This window comes from Nyctereutes procyonoides, unplaced genomic scaffold (genome assembly GCF_905146905.1).
Source record: "Nyctereutes procyonoides isolate TBG_1078 unplaced genomic scaffold, NYPRO_anot_genome, whole genome shotgun sequence".
NCBI lineage: Eukaryota > Metazoa > Chordata > Mammalia > Carnivora > Canidae > Nyctereutes > Nyctereutes procyonoides.
In genome coordinates, this window is record NW_026575112.1 from 864,093 (window position 1) to 887,212 (window position 23,120).

The 23,120-nt window shown below is 35.6% G+C and overlaps 1 protein-coding gene across 1 annotated transcript; it reads right to left on the reverse strand.

Moving 5' to 3' along the window:
• Positions 1 to 413: 413 nt before the first annotated feature.
• LOC129514917 (olfactory receptor 5D13-like) lies at positions 414 to 23,120 on the reverse strand. The gene is made up of 3 exons (XM_055333606.1): positions 23,115 to 23,120; positions 19,893 to 19,937; positions 414 to 1,403 (listed from the first exon to the last, which is right to left on the reverse strand). The coding sequence occupies exons 1-3, from the start codon at positions 23,118 to 23,120 to the stop codon at positions 414 to 416; spliced, it is 1,041 nt and encodes a 346-aa protein (XP_055189581.1).

Below are 23,120 nucleotides of genomic sequence, written 5' to 3' on the forward strand. Positions count from 1 at the left end.
ATTATAATATATAATATGTATATTAGAAATTTTGAATTTTGTGTTAAACAGCTTTTAATGTTCTACTTTTATAAACGCTAACTCCCTTATAAGCCATAACTCTTCAGATCATCTCAAAAATATCACACTTCACATGACATGAACTAAACTGAAATTTGGCCTAGGCAATTAAAAAGTCATGTACACTGACATAGAAACTTTTGTATTCCAATTTATGAATCAAAAACTTCGAGTTTAAGTAGCTTAGTCTTTTATCCCTAATATCATATGTAGTATTAAAGTTACTTTAGTAAATATTAGAGTGAACAGATAATGGACTCTCAATGGCAAGATTATCATACACTTATGTACTGACAGAGCCTTGAACAACTCTTACCAATACTCTCCAAAAGAACTAATTAATATTTCTGGCTTTATATTTTATCACAGAACAATTTAACATTAATTAGCTTCTTGACTGTCTCCTTCACATCTTTGTTCCTGAGGCTGTAGATCAGTGGGTTCAGCATGGGGATGACCACAGTGTAAAACACAGAAGCCACCTTGACCATGAGCCATGAACTTCTGGAGTCAGGTACACAGTAGAGGAATAGGATAGTCCCATGGAAGATTGTAATAGCAGTCAGATGAGAGGCACATGTTGAGAAGACTTTGTGGCGACCCCCAGTTGAAGGCATCTTCATGACAGTGATAAAGATGAAAACATAGGAGGTAAGAATGATCATCAAGCTGCTTATTTCATTGAACGTGGCAGAGACTAAAATGATCTTCTGGCTAATGTAGGGGTCAGAGCAGGACACAGAGACAATGGCAGCATGCTCACAGACAAAGTTATTTATGAAGTTAGTCCCACAAAAGGATAAGGTCAACAAAAAGTATGTGTATGTTAAAGAGCAGGCTATACCCCAGGAGTATGATGCACTCACCAATAAGAAGCAAAGCTTCTGAGACATGACAACTGTGTAGAGAAGTGGGTTACAAACTGCCACAAATCGATCATAGGCCATCACTGCCAACATGAATGTTTCTGTCACCACAAATATGCATGCAAAGAAGAATTGCATAATGCATCCTATAAAGGAGATGGTTCTGTCTTCCACCACCAAGTTTTCTAATAGTTTGGGTGTAACTACTGTAGAGTAACAGAAATCAACAAAAGAAAGATGGCTGAGGAAGAAGTACATGGGGGTATGGAGTTTGGGATTGATCTGGATAATCATGACCATGCCCAGATTTCCCAAAACAGTAACTGTGTAGATGGTAAAGAATAAAAAGAACAGGGGCATCTGGAGTTCTGGATATTCTGAAAAGCCCAATAGAATGAAAGTGACTTCAGCACTCTGGTTTTCTTGATTCCTGTGGACAATACAAGAAATCTGATTTAGAGAAGTGAGATGCAAAATCTGGATAAAACAAGTTAAAATAAGGAAATGATAAGAAATTTAGTGATTATCCAGAAATACTATCATAGAAAATATTTGATTTTGACCTCTATTTTTAAAGGTGGAAATGACATATCTGCTAAAGGTTAGTATCCAAAATATATAAAGAACTTACAAAACTCACTACACAAAAAACAAGCAATCCATTTAAAGAAAATGGGCAGAAGACATGGACATTTCTCCAAAGAAGAAATAAAGATGGCCAATAGACACATGAAAAGATCCTCAACATCATTGATCATCAGAGAAATATAAATCAAAACTACAATGATATATCACCTCACATCAGTCAGAATGGCTAAAATTAGCAACACAGGAAACAATAGGTATTGGCAAGGATGCAGAAATAAAAGGGAACCCTTTTACACCTTCCACTATTGGTGGAAATGCAACCTGGTGCAACCACTATCAAAAACAATATGGAAGTTCCAAAAAAATTAAAAATAGGACCACCCTCCAATTCAGCAATTGTGATTGGGAACAAAGGGCTAGCTGAGGACAAAACACATCAACAAGTCCTTGAAACAGGCAGAGGGACATTCCTCTATGAACTCAGCTGGCTTGATGTTAATACTCTGCTAAGGGCAAAAGGCAATCTTAGCTTGACCCCCAGGATCCTGTAAGTCTACTTTAACATACACAAATTCCTTTAGAACTTTCCTTTATCTCTAAACCCCTTCAAGTTACGTGTTGGCAATCATCCCCCAAGCACATGGCCCACTGATATATATCTGAAGATCTCATGATTAAGATTTTATTAGACAATAATAAGTGAACTTTTGCAAACAATAGCTAGCCCTTCAAGGTCATGGAAACCTTGCTTCCAAAATTCCTTAGAAAGTATGCTATCCTCAAACCCTTCCCAACTCCTAAGTGTATAATCATCCACTCCTCAAAGCCTAGGCAGTAACACTTCTTGCCCATGGGTTCTGTCCCCATGCTTTAATAAAACCATGATTTTGCACCGAATTCTTTCTGGGTTGTCAGCTCCAGACCTCACCCGACCAAACCTCACCTATATTCCAAAACTTCATCAACATCACTATTAGATATTTACCCAAATGATAAAAATACTAACTCAAAGGGATACACGTACCCTCATGTTTATAGCAGCATTATAACAATAGCCAAATTATGGAAAGAACTCAAATATCCATTGAGTGATGAATGAATAAAAAAAAAGTGATCTATATACAATGAAATATTACTCAGCCATAAAAAAGAATGAAATTTTGCCATTTACAACATCATGGATGAAGGCAGAGGGTATTATGCTAAGTCAAATAAGTCAGAGAAAGACAAATGATTTCACTTATATGTGGGATTTAGGAAGCAGAACATATGTTCATGGGGATTAAAAAACAGAGAAACAAACCAAGAAAACAGACTCTTAACGACAGACAACAAACGTGATTACAGGAGGGGAGGTGGGTGGGAGGATGAGTTAAATAAAACAGACTCTTAATGACAGACTGCAAACTGGTGATTACCAGAGGGGAGGTAGGTGGGAGGATGGGTTAAATAGGTGATGGGGATTAAGGAGGGCATTTGTTGTGATGAGCACAGAGTGTGGTATGTAAGTGTTGAATCACTAAATAATAAACCTCAAACTAACATTACACTGTTTGTTAACTAACTGGAATTTAAATAAAAAATAAAAGAGCTAGAATTTACTAATATCTAACATTGCCATTACAAGGAGAATATGAAATTTGTGCAAATAGAATAATAAAAGAAGGCAGTCAAGAGAGGAAGAACAAAAATAGAATTGTTGCTGATATATTTAAAATGATCATACTCCATATCCTCATAGTCAGCTGACTTTGAATAAGGGACAGGCAGGCCTAGGTAGGGAGAGATAGATAGGGGGCCATGGAATCAGGCTCACAAAAAAATCCCAAAATGTGAAGATGAAGGAAAACTAGAGATAAACCAGACTATCCTGTCCCAGGTGCCAGAGGTGGGGTCTTATTATAATAGCTACTTGTGACCAATGAAGAATTATTTGACCCTAACAAAAGAAGTAAGCCATTAAAGATGTCCTCACAAGTCATTACTCAATGATAATATCAATAGAGATGTTAAAAGGATTTACGTTCCCAGGTTAGCTTTCAATAAAAGACCAACCCTCAGTGGCAACCCTATCAGGACCCCTCTCACTTCTGAGAGCTTCCTCTGTATCTTCACTTAAAAGACTTCTATCATTTTACTCACTCTCCTTTGTCCACGAGACAAAGTCCTCCTTTGACTCTGTGAGACAAGAACCTACCTCTTCTGCTTCCACTTCATGAGAAGGACAAGTGCAGCTTTTCTCATGAAGCAGAGTGTAGTTAAAATGCTTGTCTTTTTTTTTTTTTTACTTTTTTTTAATAATTTTTATTGGTGTTCAATTTACCAACATACAGAAAAAAAAATGCTTGCCTTGAAGAAAATACATATCATAAATTTCCATAATCTCTTCCCTGCCTAACCTGGTTAAGCATGAGAATTTAGAACTTGAAAAAAAAAATTAATGACCCAGAGAAATGACCAATTACTTCTTCTTTTTTTTTTTTACTATTATTGCTGTAATTATTTTTGAATATCTTTTCCAGTGGACTTATACTCAATCACATATTTCTCTCCCCATATTTTAGCTATGTCCTGCAGATGAATAATGCACTTATCAGCCATACTTACCTAATTATGAAATATTGTAAAAATCTACTGTCCTTTCTTGGTGTATTGCAGTATTAAGTATATATAGCAAGACGTGTGGTAGAAACAAACTTAATTATGGTATGTACAGACTATTTTTATTGTGTTGGAGATCCTTCTGTTACACTATCATCAAAATCTCTGAATAAGGGCCACTGCTTCCTAAAGTATACAGTGTGTTTGTTATTTGACTAGGGAATTTTATTTTATTTTTTTGGCATTGAGCTGGTTTCATAAACGTAAAGTTAATCCTTCCAATACTTTATTTTCTCAACTTCTTGATGTCTTACAATAACTTTGCCTCCACTTGATCCTTTACTCATGGCCACAGTCATACTCTTCCTGCTATTATCAAAAAGTGTAAGCCCTCAAAAATACAGATTTCACCCACATCTGTAACATACTCATATTTTACTTATTTTTAAATCAATTGCCATTTTATCATTGCCTGTTCCACAGCAAAATAAAATTCGTGAAAGTAAATTTGGGATATTAAAAAAAGAGTGAGTACTCAATAATATTTACTGAATGAATAAAATATGAGCATGTGAATGAGTAAACTCTAGGCATATAATATACACATATTGGGGCAAAAGCTTATAATAATGCTAAAATTAGGCTTGCCTATTAAATCAGCCCCACACATAATGCACTGAGACACAGCTTGAGTCCTACAAAACAAGTAGAAAGGGATCCCTGGGTGGCGCAGTGGTTTAGTGCCTGCCTTTGGCCCAGGGCGCGATCCTGGAGACCCGGGATCAAATCCCACGTCGGGCTCCCGGTGCATGGAGCCTGCTTCTCCCTCTGCCTGTGTCTCTGCCTCTCTCTCTCTCTCTCTCTCTCTCTCTCTCTCTCTCTCTGTGTGTGTGTGTGTGTGTGTGTGTGTGTGTGTGTGTGTGACTATCATAAATAAATAAAAATTAAAAAAAAAACAAGTAGAAATAATGAAAAGCCAAGGCACGTAAACTTCCTGAATTTGCATGAAATGAAGACATTTGAAGGAATAAAGGAAGCATTGAATTCTTTTCTTGAATTGTCCCATATGCCTTCAAAATGCCTGAACTACCTTCTTCTACCAATGTAATTCGTTATTCTAAAAGCCACTTCCTGATCTCTTATTGAAATCTAATGTAGTACAAGGAGGGGGACCTGGGTAGCTCAGTAGTTGAGTGTCTCCAATTGCTCTTAAGAGTCCTTTGATACATGTGACTTAATTTCCCACCACATTTATCATAATTTCCTGAAAATAGTTTCTTATCTTGATGAAGTCCAATAGTTCATTTTTGCTTTTGTTTCTTTGCTTCATGGATGTATCTTGCAAGAAGTTACTGTCTCACATTTATATCTTTCATCCGTTTTGAGTTTATCTTTGTGTATGGTGAAAGAGAGTGGTCTAGTTTCATTCTTCTGCATGTGGATGTCCAATTTTCCCAGCACCACTTATTGAAGAGACTGTCTTTCTTCCAGTGGATAGTCTTTCCTCCTTTATCGTATATTAGTTGACCATAAAGTTCAGGGTCCACTTCTGGGTTCTCTATTCCTTTCCATTGATCTATGTGTCTGTTTTTGTGCCAGTACCACACTGTCTTGATGACCACAGCTTTGTAGTACAACCTGAAATCTGGCTTTGTGATGCTCCCAGCTATGGTTTTCTTTTTTTAAAATTCCCCTGGCTATTCGGGGTCTTTTCTGATTCCACACAAATCTTAAAATAATTTGTTCTAACTCTCTGAAGAAAGTCCATGGTATTTTGATAGGGATTGCATTAAACATGTAAATTGCCCTGGGTAACATTGGCATTTTCACAATATTAATTCTGCCAATCCATGAGCATGGAATATTTTTCCATCTCTTTGTGTCTTCCTCAATTTCTTTCAGAAGTGTTCTATAGTTTTTAGGGTATATTTTGAGAACCATTTGAATGGTAAATGGTTCTCCAACCTTTTATTTTCAGGTTGTAGGTGTCCTTCTGTCTAAAATGAGTCTCTTGTAGACAGCAAATAGATGGGTCCTGCTTTTTTATCCAGTCTGAAACCCTGCGCCTTTTGATGGGGTCATTAAGCCCGTTCACGTTCAGAGTTACTATTGACAGATATGAGTTTAGTGTCATCATGATATCTATTTAGTCCTTGTTTTTGTGGATTGTTCCACTGAACTTCTTCTTAAAGGGGAATTTTAAGAGTCCCCCTTAAAATTTCTTGCAGAGCTGGTTTGGAGGTCACATATTCTTTCAGTTCCTGCCTGTCTTGGAAGCTCTTTATCTCTCCTTCCATTTTGAATGAGAGCCTTGCTGGATAAAGTATTCTTGGTTGCATGTTCTTCTCATTTAGGACCCTGAATATATCCTGCCAGCCCTTTCTGGCCTGCCAGGTCTCTGTGGAGAGGTCTGCTGTTACCCTAATATTCCTCCCCATGAAAGTCAGGGACTTCTTGTCTCTTGCTGCTTTAAGGATCTTCTCTTTATCTTTGGAATTTGCAAGCTTCACTATTAGATGTCGAGGTGTTGAACGGTTTTTATTGATTTTAGGGGGGGATCTCTCTATTTCCTGGATCTGAATGCCTGTTTCCCTTCCCAGATTGGGAAAGTTTTCAGCTAGGATTTGTTCAAATACATATTCTGGCCCTCTGTCCCTTTCGGCGCCCTCGGGAACCCCAATTAAACTTAGGCTTTTCTTCCTTAGGCTGTCATTTATTTCCCTTAATCTGTCTTCATGGTCCCTTAATTGTCTCTTTTTTCCTCAGTTTCCCTCTTTGCCATTAACTTGTCTTCTATGTCACTCACTCGTTCTTCCACCTCGTTAACCCTCGTCGTTAGGACCTCTAGTTTGGATTGCATCTCATTGAATTGATTTTTAATTTCTGCCTGATTGGATCTAAATTCTGCAGTCATGAAGTCTCGTGAGTCCTTAATGCTTTTTTCTAGAGCCACCAGTAGCTGTAGAATAGTGCTTCTGAATTGGCTTTCTGACATTGAAGTGTAATCCAGATTTTGTAACTCTGTGGGAGAGAGGGCTGTTTCTGATTCTTTCTTTTGAGGTGAGGTTTTCCTTCTAGTCATTTTGCTCAGTGCAGAGTGGCCAAAAACAAGTTGTATTGGAACACGGGGGAGTATCACTGGTCCCTCTAGCTGGTCTTCTGGGGGAGGGGCCTGCTGCGCTGATTCTCAGGTGTTAGCACTTGGGGGAGCTGCTCTGCCCCTGCCTGCTGCAGGGCTCAGCGGGGGTTGTTTACCCCGTGGGGCCCCAGGAGGAACAGCCGCAGTTGCTATGGCTACTCTGGAAGCCTGGATTCAGCCCCCGCAGGAACTCCGGGGCTCGGGGCTCTCGGTTCTCCGTCTTTAGGGCCTGGAGGCTCCGGGGCGGGGCCGCTGATCTGCTCAGCTCGGGGCAGGAGCGTCCTCGCTGTCCTGGGCCCTCCCGGCCTCTGCCTGTCCCGGGGGAGGCCGGATCCTGGGCTGTGTCCCGGCGCCCTGTGCTCCGGGGCCTGCGCTGTTGGCTTCGCGCTCCCGCCCCGCAGCCCCCTCCGCGGAGCCGCCGCCCGAGCCCCTCCGAGCTGCTCCGGCCCCGCCGTGCGCGCTGCAGCCCTTAGGGAGCTCGGCGCACTCTCCCGGGGCGCAGGTGTCTGTTAGTGTCCCCGGGAGCCCGAGGGCATCCCCGCCCTCCTGGGTCCTGCTCCAACTCCCTGCGAGCCCCTTTCCGCCCGCCCGGGAAGGTTGGTGCAGCTCCTGCTCCTCCGGGACGGGGACGGGGCTCTCCTGTCCTGGGGACACTCGCTTTCAATTTAATAGAAAACTCATTAAGTGCCAATTCCATAACTGAACATGCTTTTTCCAAAATCTGTATTAGTTCTATATGGCTATGGTAAGAAAGTCTGAGCAACTCAGAATTGAGGGAGAAACCATCATCATGAAAGAGAACTATAACTGGACGTCGTCTGTATCTCCCATTCCCATCATCCATTTTGTCCATACCTTTCCCTCTGGCAACCATCACTTTGTTCTCTTCATTTATGCGTCTGATTCTGCTTTTTGTTTGTTTACTCATTTTTGGTTTTTGGATTCCACATATCAATGACATCATATGTTATTTGTCTTTCTCAGTTTGACTTATTTTACTTAGAATAATACCTTCTAGGTGCATCCATGTAACTGTGATAGCATTGTATGGTGACAGATAGTAGCTACACTGTGGTGAGCGCAGCATAACATATAGAGATGTAGACTCTGTTGTACAAGTGAAGCTATGCCAATGGAACATTGTGTGTCAACTAGACTCAAATAAAAATATTAAATAGACAAATATAATTTCTGATGTATATTTAGCTCATTCTTACCCACATATCTTTTCCACACATGTAGCTTTCCACTCCACCTCCCACACTCTGTATTTATACCAACAGACTTGGGGTCAAAGTTCACAGCCCCCCATTCAGCTAGCTGACAGTACAACATGCTGTGTGCAATCTCTCCCTCCTTTCCAATGACATGTCATGCTTTCTCATTGCATCACCACTACATACTTAGCACTGTAAGGGACAATTTAGAAACTATAAAAATATAAAATGTGGGCCTCATCCTCATAATTGTTTTCCTTCTGAGAATCATTCTGAGGAATGATACATATTACAAATGATATATTACAACATATAATTCTTATTGGTATTAAAATTTAATTTGTGCTTATCAAGACAGAAAATTATGTGATCCACAAAACTGAAAATACTCCCTAGTGATAAAGTTTAGTGAATAATAATAAATGTGGTTAAAAATAAAGAACTGAGTATTTCTAGTTAGCTGAACTGAGTCTCAGGACTGTTCGATTTACACATATGTTTGTCTCCTGTAAAGAATATTGGGACACATTATTTTCTTTCTAACATAAAATTAAATAAGAATGGAATCAACTCACCTGAGCACAGAATAACTTGGCCTATTCATTTACTGAAGCTTCTCTGTTCTAATTAAGGGGTTCTAGGAAACTTTCTGCTGAGAATTCAACTTAAAAAAATAGTAACAAACCTGAGAAAAATAGTTAAAGAAGTCTACAGTATATTGCAATGAATATTTCAGGGAAATGATTTTTTTTATCTAATCTATTAAAAATAAACTCAGAGATGACAGAGAGACAGGGAGAGCAAAAAGCTGAATCCTAACACCAAACTTACCCTACATATACTCCACCAAGACCTTAGGGATGTCAACCCTTGAGAATATCATTGAAGTATTTATTGCCTTCGAGGACATAAACATAGCAATTAGATGAAGTAATGTTCCAGGTGCTATTTTGGTTGTATATGATTTCTTCTGAAGACTAGGGAGCTATTTCATCATGAGCCTTAATCCATTGTTTGTTTGTTTGTTTGTTTGTTTTTAAAGTAGTTTCCATGCCCAGCATGGAGCCCAATGTGGGACTTGAACTCATGACTTTGAGATCAAAACACTTAACAGGTTAAGCCACCCCAGTGCTCCTCCATTGGTCTTTTTAAAATGTTGAGCCAGACAATATATTTTGCCCTTAAATATTTATAAAATACAGAAATGTACAAAAGTAAAATCAGCTGCTGTGCAACAATCCAGAGATAACCACTCTTAAATCTTTGTTGTATTTGTGGATTTCCCTCTCTATAATGTTATCTATTTATCAGTGTGTGTCTTGATATAAAATGTATGCAATCAGTATCATATTATATCATTATTCATTATCCTTTTAAAAATGTAACAATATATCGTGAGCTCATTTTCTATGAAAACCATTGATTTTCTTAGGCTAATACAGTTTGCATCACTCTTCCAAATCACAGTACTTTTCAATGTTTACATTTATTATTAAAATTGAAAAGAAAAAGCTATTACTCTATTTTTCATCTTGTAATCTTGGGTTTATGGAAAGAGTAATATATCTATTATTTAAGAAGTTGACATGTCTTAGCATATAAACCTCTTAATCTCAGTGACTTGATATAACAGAACAAGTGTCAGCAAATTTTTTTCTGTAAAGAGCTAAACAGTTAATAATTTAGGCTTCATGGGCCATATAGTCCTAAGCCGCACTAATCAGTGTTGTAGCATGGATGCAGCCATAAATTATACATAAATTCAATAGGTCTGACTCTGTTTCAATAAAATTTTATACATTTATTTATTTTATATTTTATTTTTAGGTAATCTCTATACCCAGTGTGGGGCTCCAACACTCAACCCAAGACCAAGAGTCATACACTCCACTGACTGAGCCAGTCTGGCACCCCGAAAATTTTATTTATAAATAAAAACAGTAAATCAGGTTCGATTTGTGGGACATAGTTTACAAAACCATGCAACAGAAATTTATTTCTAGCTTATGTAAGTTCCAAAATTATTTCCAGATCAGTAAGCAAATTTCCTCTCCATAGTGGTAGACCTACGCTGCTTCTAGATTGTGGTTTATAATATTGTAATTATAATATAATGAAATAAACAGTAATTTACTTGAAAAGATACTGCATTTTTCTATTGTTACTATGCATAAGGTTTTTATGTTTTGTTTTGGTTTGCTTTGGTTTTTATTTTAAGCTTTTGTTGAGCACATTAGAGATATTCTTCAGAAGCTGAGATAACTGAATAATTCCAAGATTTTTCTGATTGGCAAAATCATAATAGGACTTTGAACTTCAGTCTAAACTATAATGTTAGGATGAGATTGCAGAGAAAAGAAAAACAAAAAACTTTTTAAGCAGAAGAGGTAGTCTGAACCAAGGTAGGAATTTGGATGTTTGTGTTTCCATCATTTAGAAATAGAATTTATTCAAGTAGCAGTACAAGATAAGATTGGAACATCAGAGGAGCCAGATTGTGTTAAGAATGCAATTGGGATTAGTGTGAGTTGTTGAACCTTGCAATAGGGTTCCATGCCAATAGGACAAGAATGGAAAAATGAAGAGCTTGGCATTGAAGGTAGAGACATTGTGAATGAAACTGATTCCGTTCTAACATTATAATCACAGCAATTTGGCTGCATTGATAGATTATGTAGACAGATAGAGGTAACTCCTGTTTTCATCTTAGTTTGAAAGGGAAACTTATGTTCTTGGCAACATCTCATTGAGGAAAAGCCAACATTTCCCAATAATTATTGGTGTAGGTCCCATGCAATGTCAAGTAATTTACAATATATATAATAAATATACATATATTTTATATATATATATATATATATATATATATAATGTATAATAGGAACTTTAGCATCTCATAAACCAGTCAAGGGCCTAAAGATGTCTAGAATACAGAAGAAAAACAAAATAGGACTCTGACCAATGATCTTTAAGTATATCAAGGCAAAGATGTAATTTTTAAAAATTGGCCTTGTTTTCTGTGTCTTCAAGAGAGAAAACTAATTCCATTAATTTGAAGAACACAGAAAACACAATTTTGGAACCAAAAAAAGAACTTTATCTCCATACTGTCCAAAAACAGAATAGTACAAATGACTCTTAGAGTCCCTGGGTTGCTAAATTCACTAATAGGGTATTGGTAGGGGCTATAAAGATAAAAATTTTGACGTAAAGAGAAGGAAAGGAGTGTTTCTTGAGAAAGAATGCTGATAAACTCCACAATGTCTTTCTGTATTTTCCATTATCTGTGACTTATCCTCATATTGGTGTAGAGATCTCTCTCACTAAGGCCACTTAATTTTTGCTGTTCAATAGAATAGAAAATATTCTATTGTTTTTAAATTACCATTATGCTTCTCAAAACCCAGAACTTATATAAATTTAACAGGTTGGTTTAACTGCCCATCCAATAAAAGTAACTATTACAGTAACTACATAGGCATCCTCTGATCTCGCTAACATAAGGATGTGGTTCAATTCAAGCTTTGTTAATTGTTGTCTGTAAACGAGAAGACCATTCATACAAATGCAAATAAGTATATAAATATAGAATATTATAAGAAGTAAGAAATTCAATTCAAAATATCCTCCTGAATTCATCTATGTTATATAGATATATAAATGATATAGATATATAGATGCAGACATAAATAGGATAACTCTTAATTAATTTAATTGAAGGCAATTTCTTTATCTTTCCGTGATCTAAGCTGGATCTCCAGCACGGCATATATTTCAGAAAAGATTAAAGAGTTAAGGCAACCTTGATAATGAATCTTTTAAATTCCAATCCAGTATTATTTCTTACTACAAGGGAGGAATTTTTTTTTTAAGTTTATCCTAGTTTGACATAATGAGAAGGAAGAAAAAGAAATATTTCAATTTCCTCCAACATCTCAGATTTGATTCTCACCTATTTGTGTTCTAATTTACAGTCAAATTACATTGTAATTGGTATTTATATATATATAAATATATTTATAAATAAATATATGTTATACATATATAAATTGGTATATATATATATATATATATATATATATAGTCAAAATAACGGAGTTTCTTTTCCTTACAAGTGAAACAAATGAAATATCCACTAGATGGCAGGGTGATACCATAATTTAAATCAAGACACTAGCATCTTCGTGTATTTATTGCTTTAAGGAGACTAAGAGAAACAAATAGAAAATATGTTCATAGCTTGAATATTAAAGATTGTTCAATCCACATACTTTACTTTCAGAAATAAGGGAACAAATGATCAAAGATGGTAAATCGCTTGACCCCCATTCAAGCATTAATTCATTCATCTTTGTTTTCAAAACAGTTATTAATTTTGAGCTAGAAGAAATGTGTGTTGACTTTTGGTCACTTACACAATCACAGAGTTTGGGGATTAAAGAACATTAACAGTTTATTACAATTTAGTTGTAATGAGTAAATACAAAAGGCATAAGGGGGTTAGTAATATATAAGAATTTTAGTGTAAAGACAAAAATCCTTATAAAAAAATAAACTTCCTAAAGGGAGAAAGCAAACAAAACAAATTAAGGGTGAAGAAACATTTATCTATTTCTATATATACATGTGTGTCATATCTACATACATATATATACATGTAAAATATCATGTCTGACATAAAATATTACAGAATGGAAATAGAACATATTGCTTATATTAATAGATTTCATGACAAAGTTAAATCTGACACTGGGCTACATACATGAGAAACTCATAAGCAAAGAGATTCAGTAAAGTTAAAATTAAGGATTAAATTAGTGATTTCTAAATTAGTTTCATTGTTCTCACAGAAAATCTTCTGACTTATTTGAGCCCTTTGAAATTTGTTGTGGTTTATTATAGAAATCAACAAATGCTCAATTGTGATAAATTTTCTATGTGCACTGAGAAACATGTGTGTTCTCTTTGTTGGGAGTCACAGTCTATAAAAGTTAACTAGGACAAATATGCAAATAATTCCATTAATATATGTATATATTTTTAGACAACATATTGCTTATTATTCATCAATTGAAAAAAATATGTTAAAATTCCACACAATGATGAAGGACTTGTCTACTTCTTCTTACAGCCCTGGATTTTTTTTTCTTTACTCATTTTGAAGACCTATTGCTGACTGCATGGACATTCAATTGTTATCTCTTCCTATTAGGTCAATCCCTGTATCACTGTGAAATAATCCTCTATCTTTAGTAGTTTTATTTTACTGAAAACCTATAATATCTTACATTATTATAACTTCATGACCTTTCTTTAGACAGTTTGCTTGGTATGTATTTTTATAATATCTAAGATGAACACATGCAAAATTTACCAGAAAATTTACCCAGGTATATAACTCAGAAATATTTATTTATTTTCACCAAACAATACGACAAGATTCTTCATAATATCATTATTTATAATATCTTAAAAGTAAAAAAATAGAACAAAACAAAACTTAGAAAGACACCAACATTTTTATGTATAAAATTTAGGGAATATTTATTCAGTATACAGCAAAGAGAATACAAGAATTTGCAAACAAGATGAATAAATGTTATAAACAATGCTGATCAAAAGAAGCCAGGTACAAAAAATGAAAATTAAATTAAACTAAATTAGAAAGACATGTTATATATAGTTTGATTTATGTACAGTTAAAAACAGGTAAAATATTGGTATTATAAATTTGAATTTTATTTTTATGAAAGGAAGACTAATGAATGAAAAAAGATAGGTTATTTTTTTTTCTGAGTTTTGTTAACATCCTACTTTTTTATCTCTGTTGGTTACAGATGTGTGCTCAGTTTGTTAAAATTCTTGGTGTTATTTGTGGCCTTTTCTATGTATTTGCTAAAATAAGAAAATATTAAAAACTGAATAATAGATATTGGACAAAGAAAAGGAAAAAGAAAAAAAGTGCCAAAGTGATGATCTGTGAAAAAGGAGAATGCAGACCATAAAGTTTTAACTGTATTGAAAGAAACACTATGTTACAAAAGCTAGAATTCACAATGCAGTTATAGTACTTATTAATATGTTTACATGTAATGACCAAAGCAATAATTTCAATAAAGCAGAAAGTAAAAGAGTTGAGAGGAGAAATAAACAAAGGGTCTCAATTCAAGATAAAAGAAAAACAACAATGACTAACCAATCCTACAGTCCCAAAAAATACAATCTCATATATCTTACGGAATTCCAGCAGGAGAGAATATAATTCTTTTCAATTGCCCATGAGCAGTTATAAAAATTGACTATATTTTAACCTATGAGTAGAACACAATAAATTCAACAAAATAATAAAAATATAAATAGCATTCCTTGAACACTAGCAAAGTATAAATTAATAAAAATAAATAAATTAATAAAAGTGCTTATCAAAAAATAAGGCATTCCATTAAAAAATGTAAAAGCATGTCATTAAAAGTTAACAAGGGAAAAACCTAGGCCATAACTGCAAAACCACCATATGGGATATATGTAAAGAGTTAGTTATAAGAAAAAATTACATGGCATTGCATGTCATATCAATAAAATGAAAACAAGTATAATATTCCACTCAACAGGCCTTAAAAGGTATTTAAGATAATGACAAATTTAATCTTTCCACTCATTGTCCCAAAAACCATTCAGTCCAAGAAAATCCCTCACTTTGAGGAATAAAATCTTATGAAATGGAAGTTGCCTGGAAGTAGAACAATGTCAAAAGTTAAGAACTATCTTTGGACCTCACATTACCATAATTCCATGTGTGTACAGTGGAGAGTCTGAAGCATCAGATTAGAAAACAAGAAAAGGAAGTGGAGGTTCTACTAGTAGGATAATAGTAGGATAATACAAATAAAATCAATAATAAACTCCTGCTCACATAACCAAAATTTGCAAACAGTTCCAAAGTCTGATAAGAAATAGCACTGGCTATAGGAGATAGACTAACAATTTACATGGGAGTTGAGGTGAACAATATGGGGGGAAGTCTTCATAAGGGAAAGAGGGAAGGAAAAAGAGGACAGTATCCTTATAGTTGTGATGGTTAAGAGAAAGAGGGAGCATGATAAGTAAATTAAACTAAGAATCCCCTAAAAACAAGATAGAAGAAATGTATACACACACACACACACACACAAATCCATAAAACATTAGGTAAACTGACAAAGTATACACAAAACAACTAAAATCAGAGATGAAAGAAGGAACTGAGTGCCTGGGTGGCTTAGTGGGTTGCTGAGTGGCTCAGACTCCTGATTTCAGCTCTGGTCATGACATCAGGGTGGTAATATCAAGCCCTGTGTTTGGCTCTGCATTGAGCATGGAACCTGATTAAGATTCTCTCTCTCCTTCTCCCTCTGCCCATCCTCCTCACTCACTTACACATTTTCTCTCTCATTAAAGAAAAAGAAAGAAAGAAAAGAAGAAAAGAAAAGAAAGAAAAGAAAAGAAAGAAAGAAAGAAAGAAAGAAAGAAAGAGAAAAAAGAAAGAAGAAAGAAAGAAGAAAGAAAGAAAGAAAGAAAGAAAGAAAGAAAGAAAGAAAGAAAAAAAAAAAGAAAGGAGAGAAAGTAGGGAGGTTGGGGCAAAACACAAAAATCAGTTGTGTTTCCCTATACCAGCAGAGAAGAATTGAAAAAAAAAAAAAAGTATAGGGATAAATTTAAACAGCAAGGTGAGGGCAGCCCGGGTGGCTCAGCAGTTTAGCACCACCTTCCACCCAGGCCCTGATCCTGGAGACTCTGGATGGATTCCGATGTCGGGGTCCCTGCATGGAGCTTGCTTCTCCCTCTGCCTGTGTCTCTGCCTCTCTCTCTCTCTCTCTCTGTCTCTAATAAATAAATAAAATCTTAAAAAAAAAAAGAAGGTGACTTATATGTTGAAAACTGTAAAACATTGCTAGAAGAAATTAAGGAATATTTAAATAAATGAAAAATATAGCCACTTTTGAAGAACTGGAAGATTTGATACTGCTAAGATGGCAAAACTATCCAAGATGATCTACAGACATAGTGCAATCGCTATCAAAAATCCAATAGTTTATTTTTTAAACAGAAATTGACAACCTGATTCTTAATTACATGTAAAATTGCAAGGAGCCTCAAGTAACTAAAGTGATCTTGAAAGAGAAACAAAGTTTGATGACTCACACTCCTCAAATTCAAAACACACTACAAAGCTATAGTAATCAAAACTCTATGATATGGCATCATGTTAGACACATGGTCCAACAGAGGATAAATTTGAGACCAGAAATAATTCCATAAATCTATGACTTATTAATTTTTAACAAGGGTAGCATTTCTATTCAATGAGAAAAGACTTATCCCTTCAATAATAGACGATGTTGGGAAAATTGCATTTCCATTAGGTAAAAGAATGACTTTGGATCCTTGCATCATACCATATACAGTAATGAACACAAAATGAATTAATGACCCAAATACAAATACTAAAACTGAAAATCTTAGAGGAAAACATGAGGAGGGTAAATTTTCATGATCTTGGATTTGACAATGGATTTTAGAAAAAAAAAATAAAGACACAGCAGCAGAAAAGAAAAAAATAGATAAATTGGGCTCCATCAAAATTAAAAACTGTTGTGTGTTAAAAGATAGTGTCAAAAAAATAAAAAGACAGTCTATAAAATTGGTAAAAACATTTATGAATTATTTATGATAGATGACCAATATTCGGAAGATATAAAGAACTCCTATAACTCAACAACAAAAGACAAACAATCCAATTAAAAAAATAGGTAAAGGTCTTGAATAGACATTTCTCCAGAGAAGATCTGTAAATGGAAAATAAGTACATGAAATGGTGTTCACCATCATTATTCACTAGAGGGATACAGATTAAAACCATAATAATAAACCATTTCATACTCACTAAAAAGGCAAGAAAAAGCAGAAAGAGGAGGAGCAAGAAAAAGAACAGGTGTGGTCCAAGATGTCTAGAATTTGGCTGGAACCCTTGTACAGTGCTGGTGGGAATGTAACTGGTGCAGCCACCATACTAGGGTTGGTGGTTTCTCAAAATGCTGTAAGTGAAATTACCATATAGCACTAATAGTTACGTACCTAAAATGATTAAAATTAGGGGCTCAAAGAGATGTTTGTATATCAATGTTCATGGTAGCATGATTCACAATAGCCAAAAGGTGATGACAATCCAAGTGTCCATCCACGGACAATGGATAATGAAATGTGCTATATGCATACAATCATACAATGGACTACTATTCTTCCATTTAAAGGCATGAAGTTCTGACACATGCTGCAACATGGATAAACCTTGAAAATATGCTAAGTGAAATAAGCCATTTGCAAGAAGATAAATACTCTATGATTCCACTTACTTGAAATACCTAGATGAGGCAATTTCATTGAGACAAATAGATCAGAGGATACTAGGGGCAGAAGGAAGGGTGATGAGCACATAGTTTCTGTTTGAGATGATGAAAAAGTTTTGCAAATAACCTGTAGGGATCACACAACAGTGTAAGTGAAATTAATGCCACTGAATTACGCACTGAAATGTGTTGAACTGCCAGATTGCATATGCAAATAAATTTGAAGAATATGGCCCATGGCTCCTGAGGAAAATTACATCAGAGAAGATACAGTTACTGAGAAATCAGTTATAAGACAAAAATAAATCACAAAGGGGCACCAGGTTTCTCAGTATAAGTGCCTGCCTTCAGCTCAGGTAATGATCTCAGGGTCCTGGGGTTGAGCCCTGAGTGAGGCTCCCTGCTCAGGGAGGAGTTTGCTTCTCCCTCTGCCTGCTGATCCCCCTGTTTGTGTTCTTTCTCTCTCTATCTCAAATACATACATACATACATACATACATACAATAACATACAATCTTAAAAAAATAAACCACAAAAAAAGACTTGGAATATCTTCCATTCTGGGGATGAGGTGTATAAAGGAATTGCTTGGATGAATTTTTGACAGAAAAGTCAACAGCCAAGGACCTTGAGAAGGAAAGGACAACAGATTGTGGTAGTTTATTAAAAACTTTTTAGTGGGGTCCCAGGGTGGCTCAGTGGGTTGTGTCTGACTTCAGCCCAGGCTACAATCTTGAGGTCCTAGGATCAAGTCCTGCATTAGGCTTCCTACTCAGCAGGGTCTCTGCTTCTCCCTCTCCATTTGCCTATCACACCACTTGTGCTTGCTTGCTCTCTCTCTCTCAAGTGAATAAATAAAATCTTTAAAAAATAATAAAAATAAATGGAAGTTCTTAAATTAATTTTCAATTAGCCAAGATATAGTACATCATTAGTGTGAGATATAGAGTTCAGTAATTCATCAATTGCATATAACATCCAGTGCTCATCACATCACATGACCTCCTGAATGCCCATCACCATTACCCCATTCCCTGCCCACCTCCCCTCCAGCGACACTTAGTTTGTTCCCTAGAGTTGAGTCTCATGATTTGTCTCTTTCTGTCTGATTTCTTCTCATTCAGTTTTCCCTTCCTTCCCTATAATCCATTGCACTGAATTGTCTTTTTCTGATTGATTTATTTCACTCAGCCTAATACCCTCCAGTTCCTCCAACCATGTTGATGTTAAATGGTAAGTGTTCATCCTTTCTCATGGCTGAGCAATATTCCATTGTGTATATATAACATATCTTCTTTATCCATTCATCTGTTGATGGGCATCTGGGCTTTTTCCACAGTTTGGCTATTGTGGACTTTGCTGCTATAAACATTGGGGTACAAGTGCCCCTTTGGATCACTACATTTGTGTCTTTGGTAAATAACTAGTAAAAAGTTTTTACTAGATAATAGGGGATGCCTGTTGGAATATTCAGCATCACCACAAACTGCAAATTGAGGCAACATTAATGCTTTATTTTTATCTATAACTCAGTTTTCTCCTCTTTCTGATTTTTTTCTGAAGTGCCAGTTTTATGACCTTTCTTTGAGATCATCACAGTTCCCCTATAACTGTTCCCATAGTAAATGGAATCTGATCCGATCTTAGTTTCCATATATGTATAGGAAAAATCTGACTTGATAGAATAGCTTTTAGGACTTGGGATAAAGTTAAAAAATTTTTTGAAATTAAAAAATATTTCAGCATAACATAGGTCAAATTATCCTAATGGGAATTTCTAAACTCACAGATATTCTGCAATACATTTCTGCAAGTTAAATATCTCTCAGGTAAAGTTGTTTGGGAATCAGAAAAGAACCATGGATTGTCTTTGTTTTCATTTCCCCTAGAGAATGTCATAAATTGCTATTTGGGGAGCAATAAGAAATACCTGCCAACATAAATGCTGAAGATATCAGCTTATCCCTCTATTGAATATTAAAACACAACTGGGAAGACTCTTGAATTTGCTTTAGCAGAAAACTGGACACCTTACCTCAGAGAACAGGTAAGTTCTAGCTTTAGGAGTCTTCCCAACCATCTGCAAAGTGAAATTTATTAAGACATATTCACTGACTTTATTCCTTAATTCTAAGTGTGGTAGTTTTGAATCATGGCATGTACCCTACTTATAAGACAAATATTTGGTGACTTGGACACACATTAAGTTTTATTTAACCAACTCACAATTAGTCACTGTCCTTAGATCAATAAGAAATATTATTTTAGAATTTATTGTTAAAATATTAATTTAATGATTATTTATGCCTTGGCTAATGTTTATTGGGAAACTTCAGCTATAATTTACATACAATAGTCTTTTGAAACTATTGCTTCATCTATTTGGTAATACAGAACATCTCTTGTGTTTACATATTTTTATACAACCATATATGATAATTTATCCTTTCTGTGTCAATTGCCTAAAAGAATTCAAAACATGATAGTGTTCAATTATTTTTTCATGACAAGTTCAGGGGAAATAAATAAAACAGAAAGTTAATGATTTGTATTTTGTTGAATGATACAGAGAAAATCTGAAAAGGAAAATTCAAGAAATACAGAGTGTATCAAGTGACTATTCCTATTTGTTAGTCATCTGACTGTGTCATATTCATAGTTTGCATCTAAACACCACGTATTCTGATTCTGCTAAATCCGGGCTATCTGTTAAAATAGGAAATGAATAAAGTTGATCTTAATATGCCTCCAGTGTGGGTGAAAGAGGGAAGAATAAAGCAAGGCTGGCTTTATAACTGGCTTGGGGGACCATTAGCGCAGGGGACCATGGGTTTGGGGGAAAGTGCCATGAATGTTAACCTGTAAGACTACACTCAAGAGTGTCATCTCCACAGTAAGCCAATGGACTGAGTAAGGAATGAGAGAATGTTACAGGGATGAGATTTATGTGACTACCAAATAATTCTTACTAACATGATACTGGTGGAAATCAAAAAGACCTTTCTAAATGGCTACTTTTGTATCTCTTATCATTCAGAAGTAAATTTGATTATTAACATTCTGTATTTTGTATCTCTCCAATATAAGACAAAACATGATAATGATAATTGATACATAATTAAAATGAACTTCCATTCCATTTTTTTAAACATTGAAAGTAAACTTTTTCATTAATTGGTAAATACATACTAATTACTTAAAATGATCAAAATATAATGTGTGGCTATAATAAGGAAAGAAATGGAATCAAAAAAATTTTAAAGATTTTATTTATTTATTCATGGGAGGCACAGAGAGAGAGAGAGAGGCAGAGACACAGGCAGAGGGAGAAGCAGGCTCCATGCAGGGAGCCTGACGCAGGACTTGATCCCTGGTCTCCAGGATCACTCCCTGGGCCGAAGGCAGGCACTAAAATGCTGAGGCACCCAGGGATCCCCAGGAATTAATATTTTAATACATGCTGGGGCCAGCTGTCATCTAGTTGATTAAATTATGAGTGTATTGTCATTTTCATCAAATCCTTCACAATTCATGATTTAATTATCCAATCACAGTCTTACCATGGAAGAACCAGATAGTTATCTTACTATATAAGAACTTCAATGAACCAGAAGTGACTTTAGGTTTTTGCCCATAAAGCACAATGCCTAGCACGTAGTAAGCATGATTCATTCACTCATGTGGCTTTTTCCAAGTTGACAGGAGATGAAATTTATTTTCCTTACCTGATAGATAAAAAAATAAGGTTCAGAGAGTTCACATAATTTGTCCAGAAAGGTATATTTTTTTTCTTTGTGTTATTTTTACTCTGGGTCCATTTATGTACTGGTACTAACACCTACCAAGATTCCTTTAGAGAGAAAAGCTGAAGCATTTAACAATCAGACAAAAAAATACAATATGAAACAATGTAGTTCTAAGTAGGAAGGATTTAAAATATTGGAATGTGCATTGCATTGCATTACCGGCTACAGGAGTCTGTGAAATCTCTGTGGAAATAAGAGGAGCTCAACTGACCCTGACAGGATTGAACAGCCTGATAGGGAATTTTAAAGGTCGCATCCTGGTGCTGCAGAGAGCCCTCAGGAGTTCTAGGGAAGGATACTTAAGTTTAAGCCTATAGGCACTGCTAAAGATTTCTGCCTACCCAGTACATAAAGGCAAAAGTGTTTAGGGAGTGTAAAGTAGCAGGCTATGAAGGATCCATGGAAAGGGATCCTGCTTTTGTTGGGAGAAAGACCATTTTTTTTGAGATTGTGCAATTAACTCAGGTGACCTTAAAAGAGATAAGAGAAATAATTACCTTGAAGCCGTAGTTGTGAAATTAATCTGGTGTGTTTGGAAGAAAGGCAACCAGGCATCAACAGCCAGAGACTGACTCAAATTTAGGTCAGAATCCCAGATAAGACAGGCCCAGAAGTTTCCTTAAAGATCTAATTTAACACCCACAGTCCAGGGGCACCTGGCTGGCTCAGTGGTTGAGCATCCACCTTTGGCTCAGGTTATGATCCTGGGGTCCTGGGATCAAGTCCAGAATCAGGCTCCCAGCAGGGAACCTGTTTCTGCCAATGTCTCTGCCTCTCTCTGTGTGTCTCTCATGAATAAATAGTCTTTAAAAAAAACACACAGTTCACTTAGAGTTAAACTGAATACATAGAAGGAATACAATGAAAATCATCAGTTAAGAAGTAATAAAGTTGGATGAAGGAGATAATGTTTTGTTCAGCCCAGTGTTTTAAGGGATTGCTACTGATACAGTGATACTATTATTTATGCTTTAAAAATATGAAATGAATCTTGTCTTATATAAGAGTCATTCTTTCTTAGCTTTCTATAGAAATACTTGAAAATATGAGAAATAATACTTTATAGTGATTCAGGAACAGAGATTATAGTTTTTGAGTCATGTGCTACATAGATTTTGTATTTCTAGAAGTAAATTAAATAATATGTCTTTTTCACATCTCTCCCCCCCCGCATCTTTCTAACAAAGTAGATTGGGTGCATTCACGTGATCATAGTTTTTAAAAGAATAGTATATTTTGTCTGAAATATCTGAGTATTTGCTAAAACAAACTGATCTGTATTTTTTTTAAGTGTTGCTTATTTTCCTGATCAACCCAAATCATTCCATGTAGTTTCCACTTTAGGTCTGAAACAGACTCCACAAATTAAACGTGCACTGTATTTTTCAAATGAGATTTAATTTGTTCCCTGACAAAAAGTCCCCTGCAGATTAGATCTAGCAGAATTTTACCGCCAT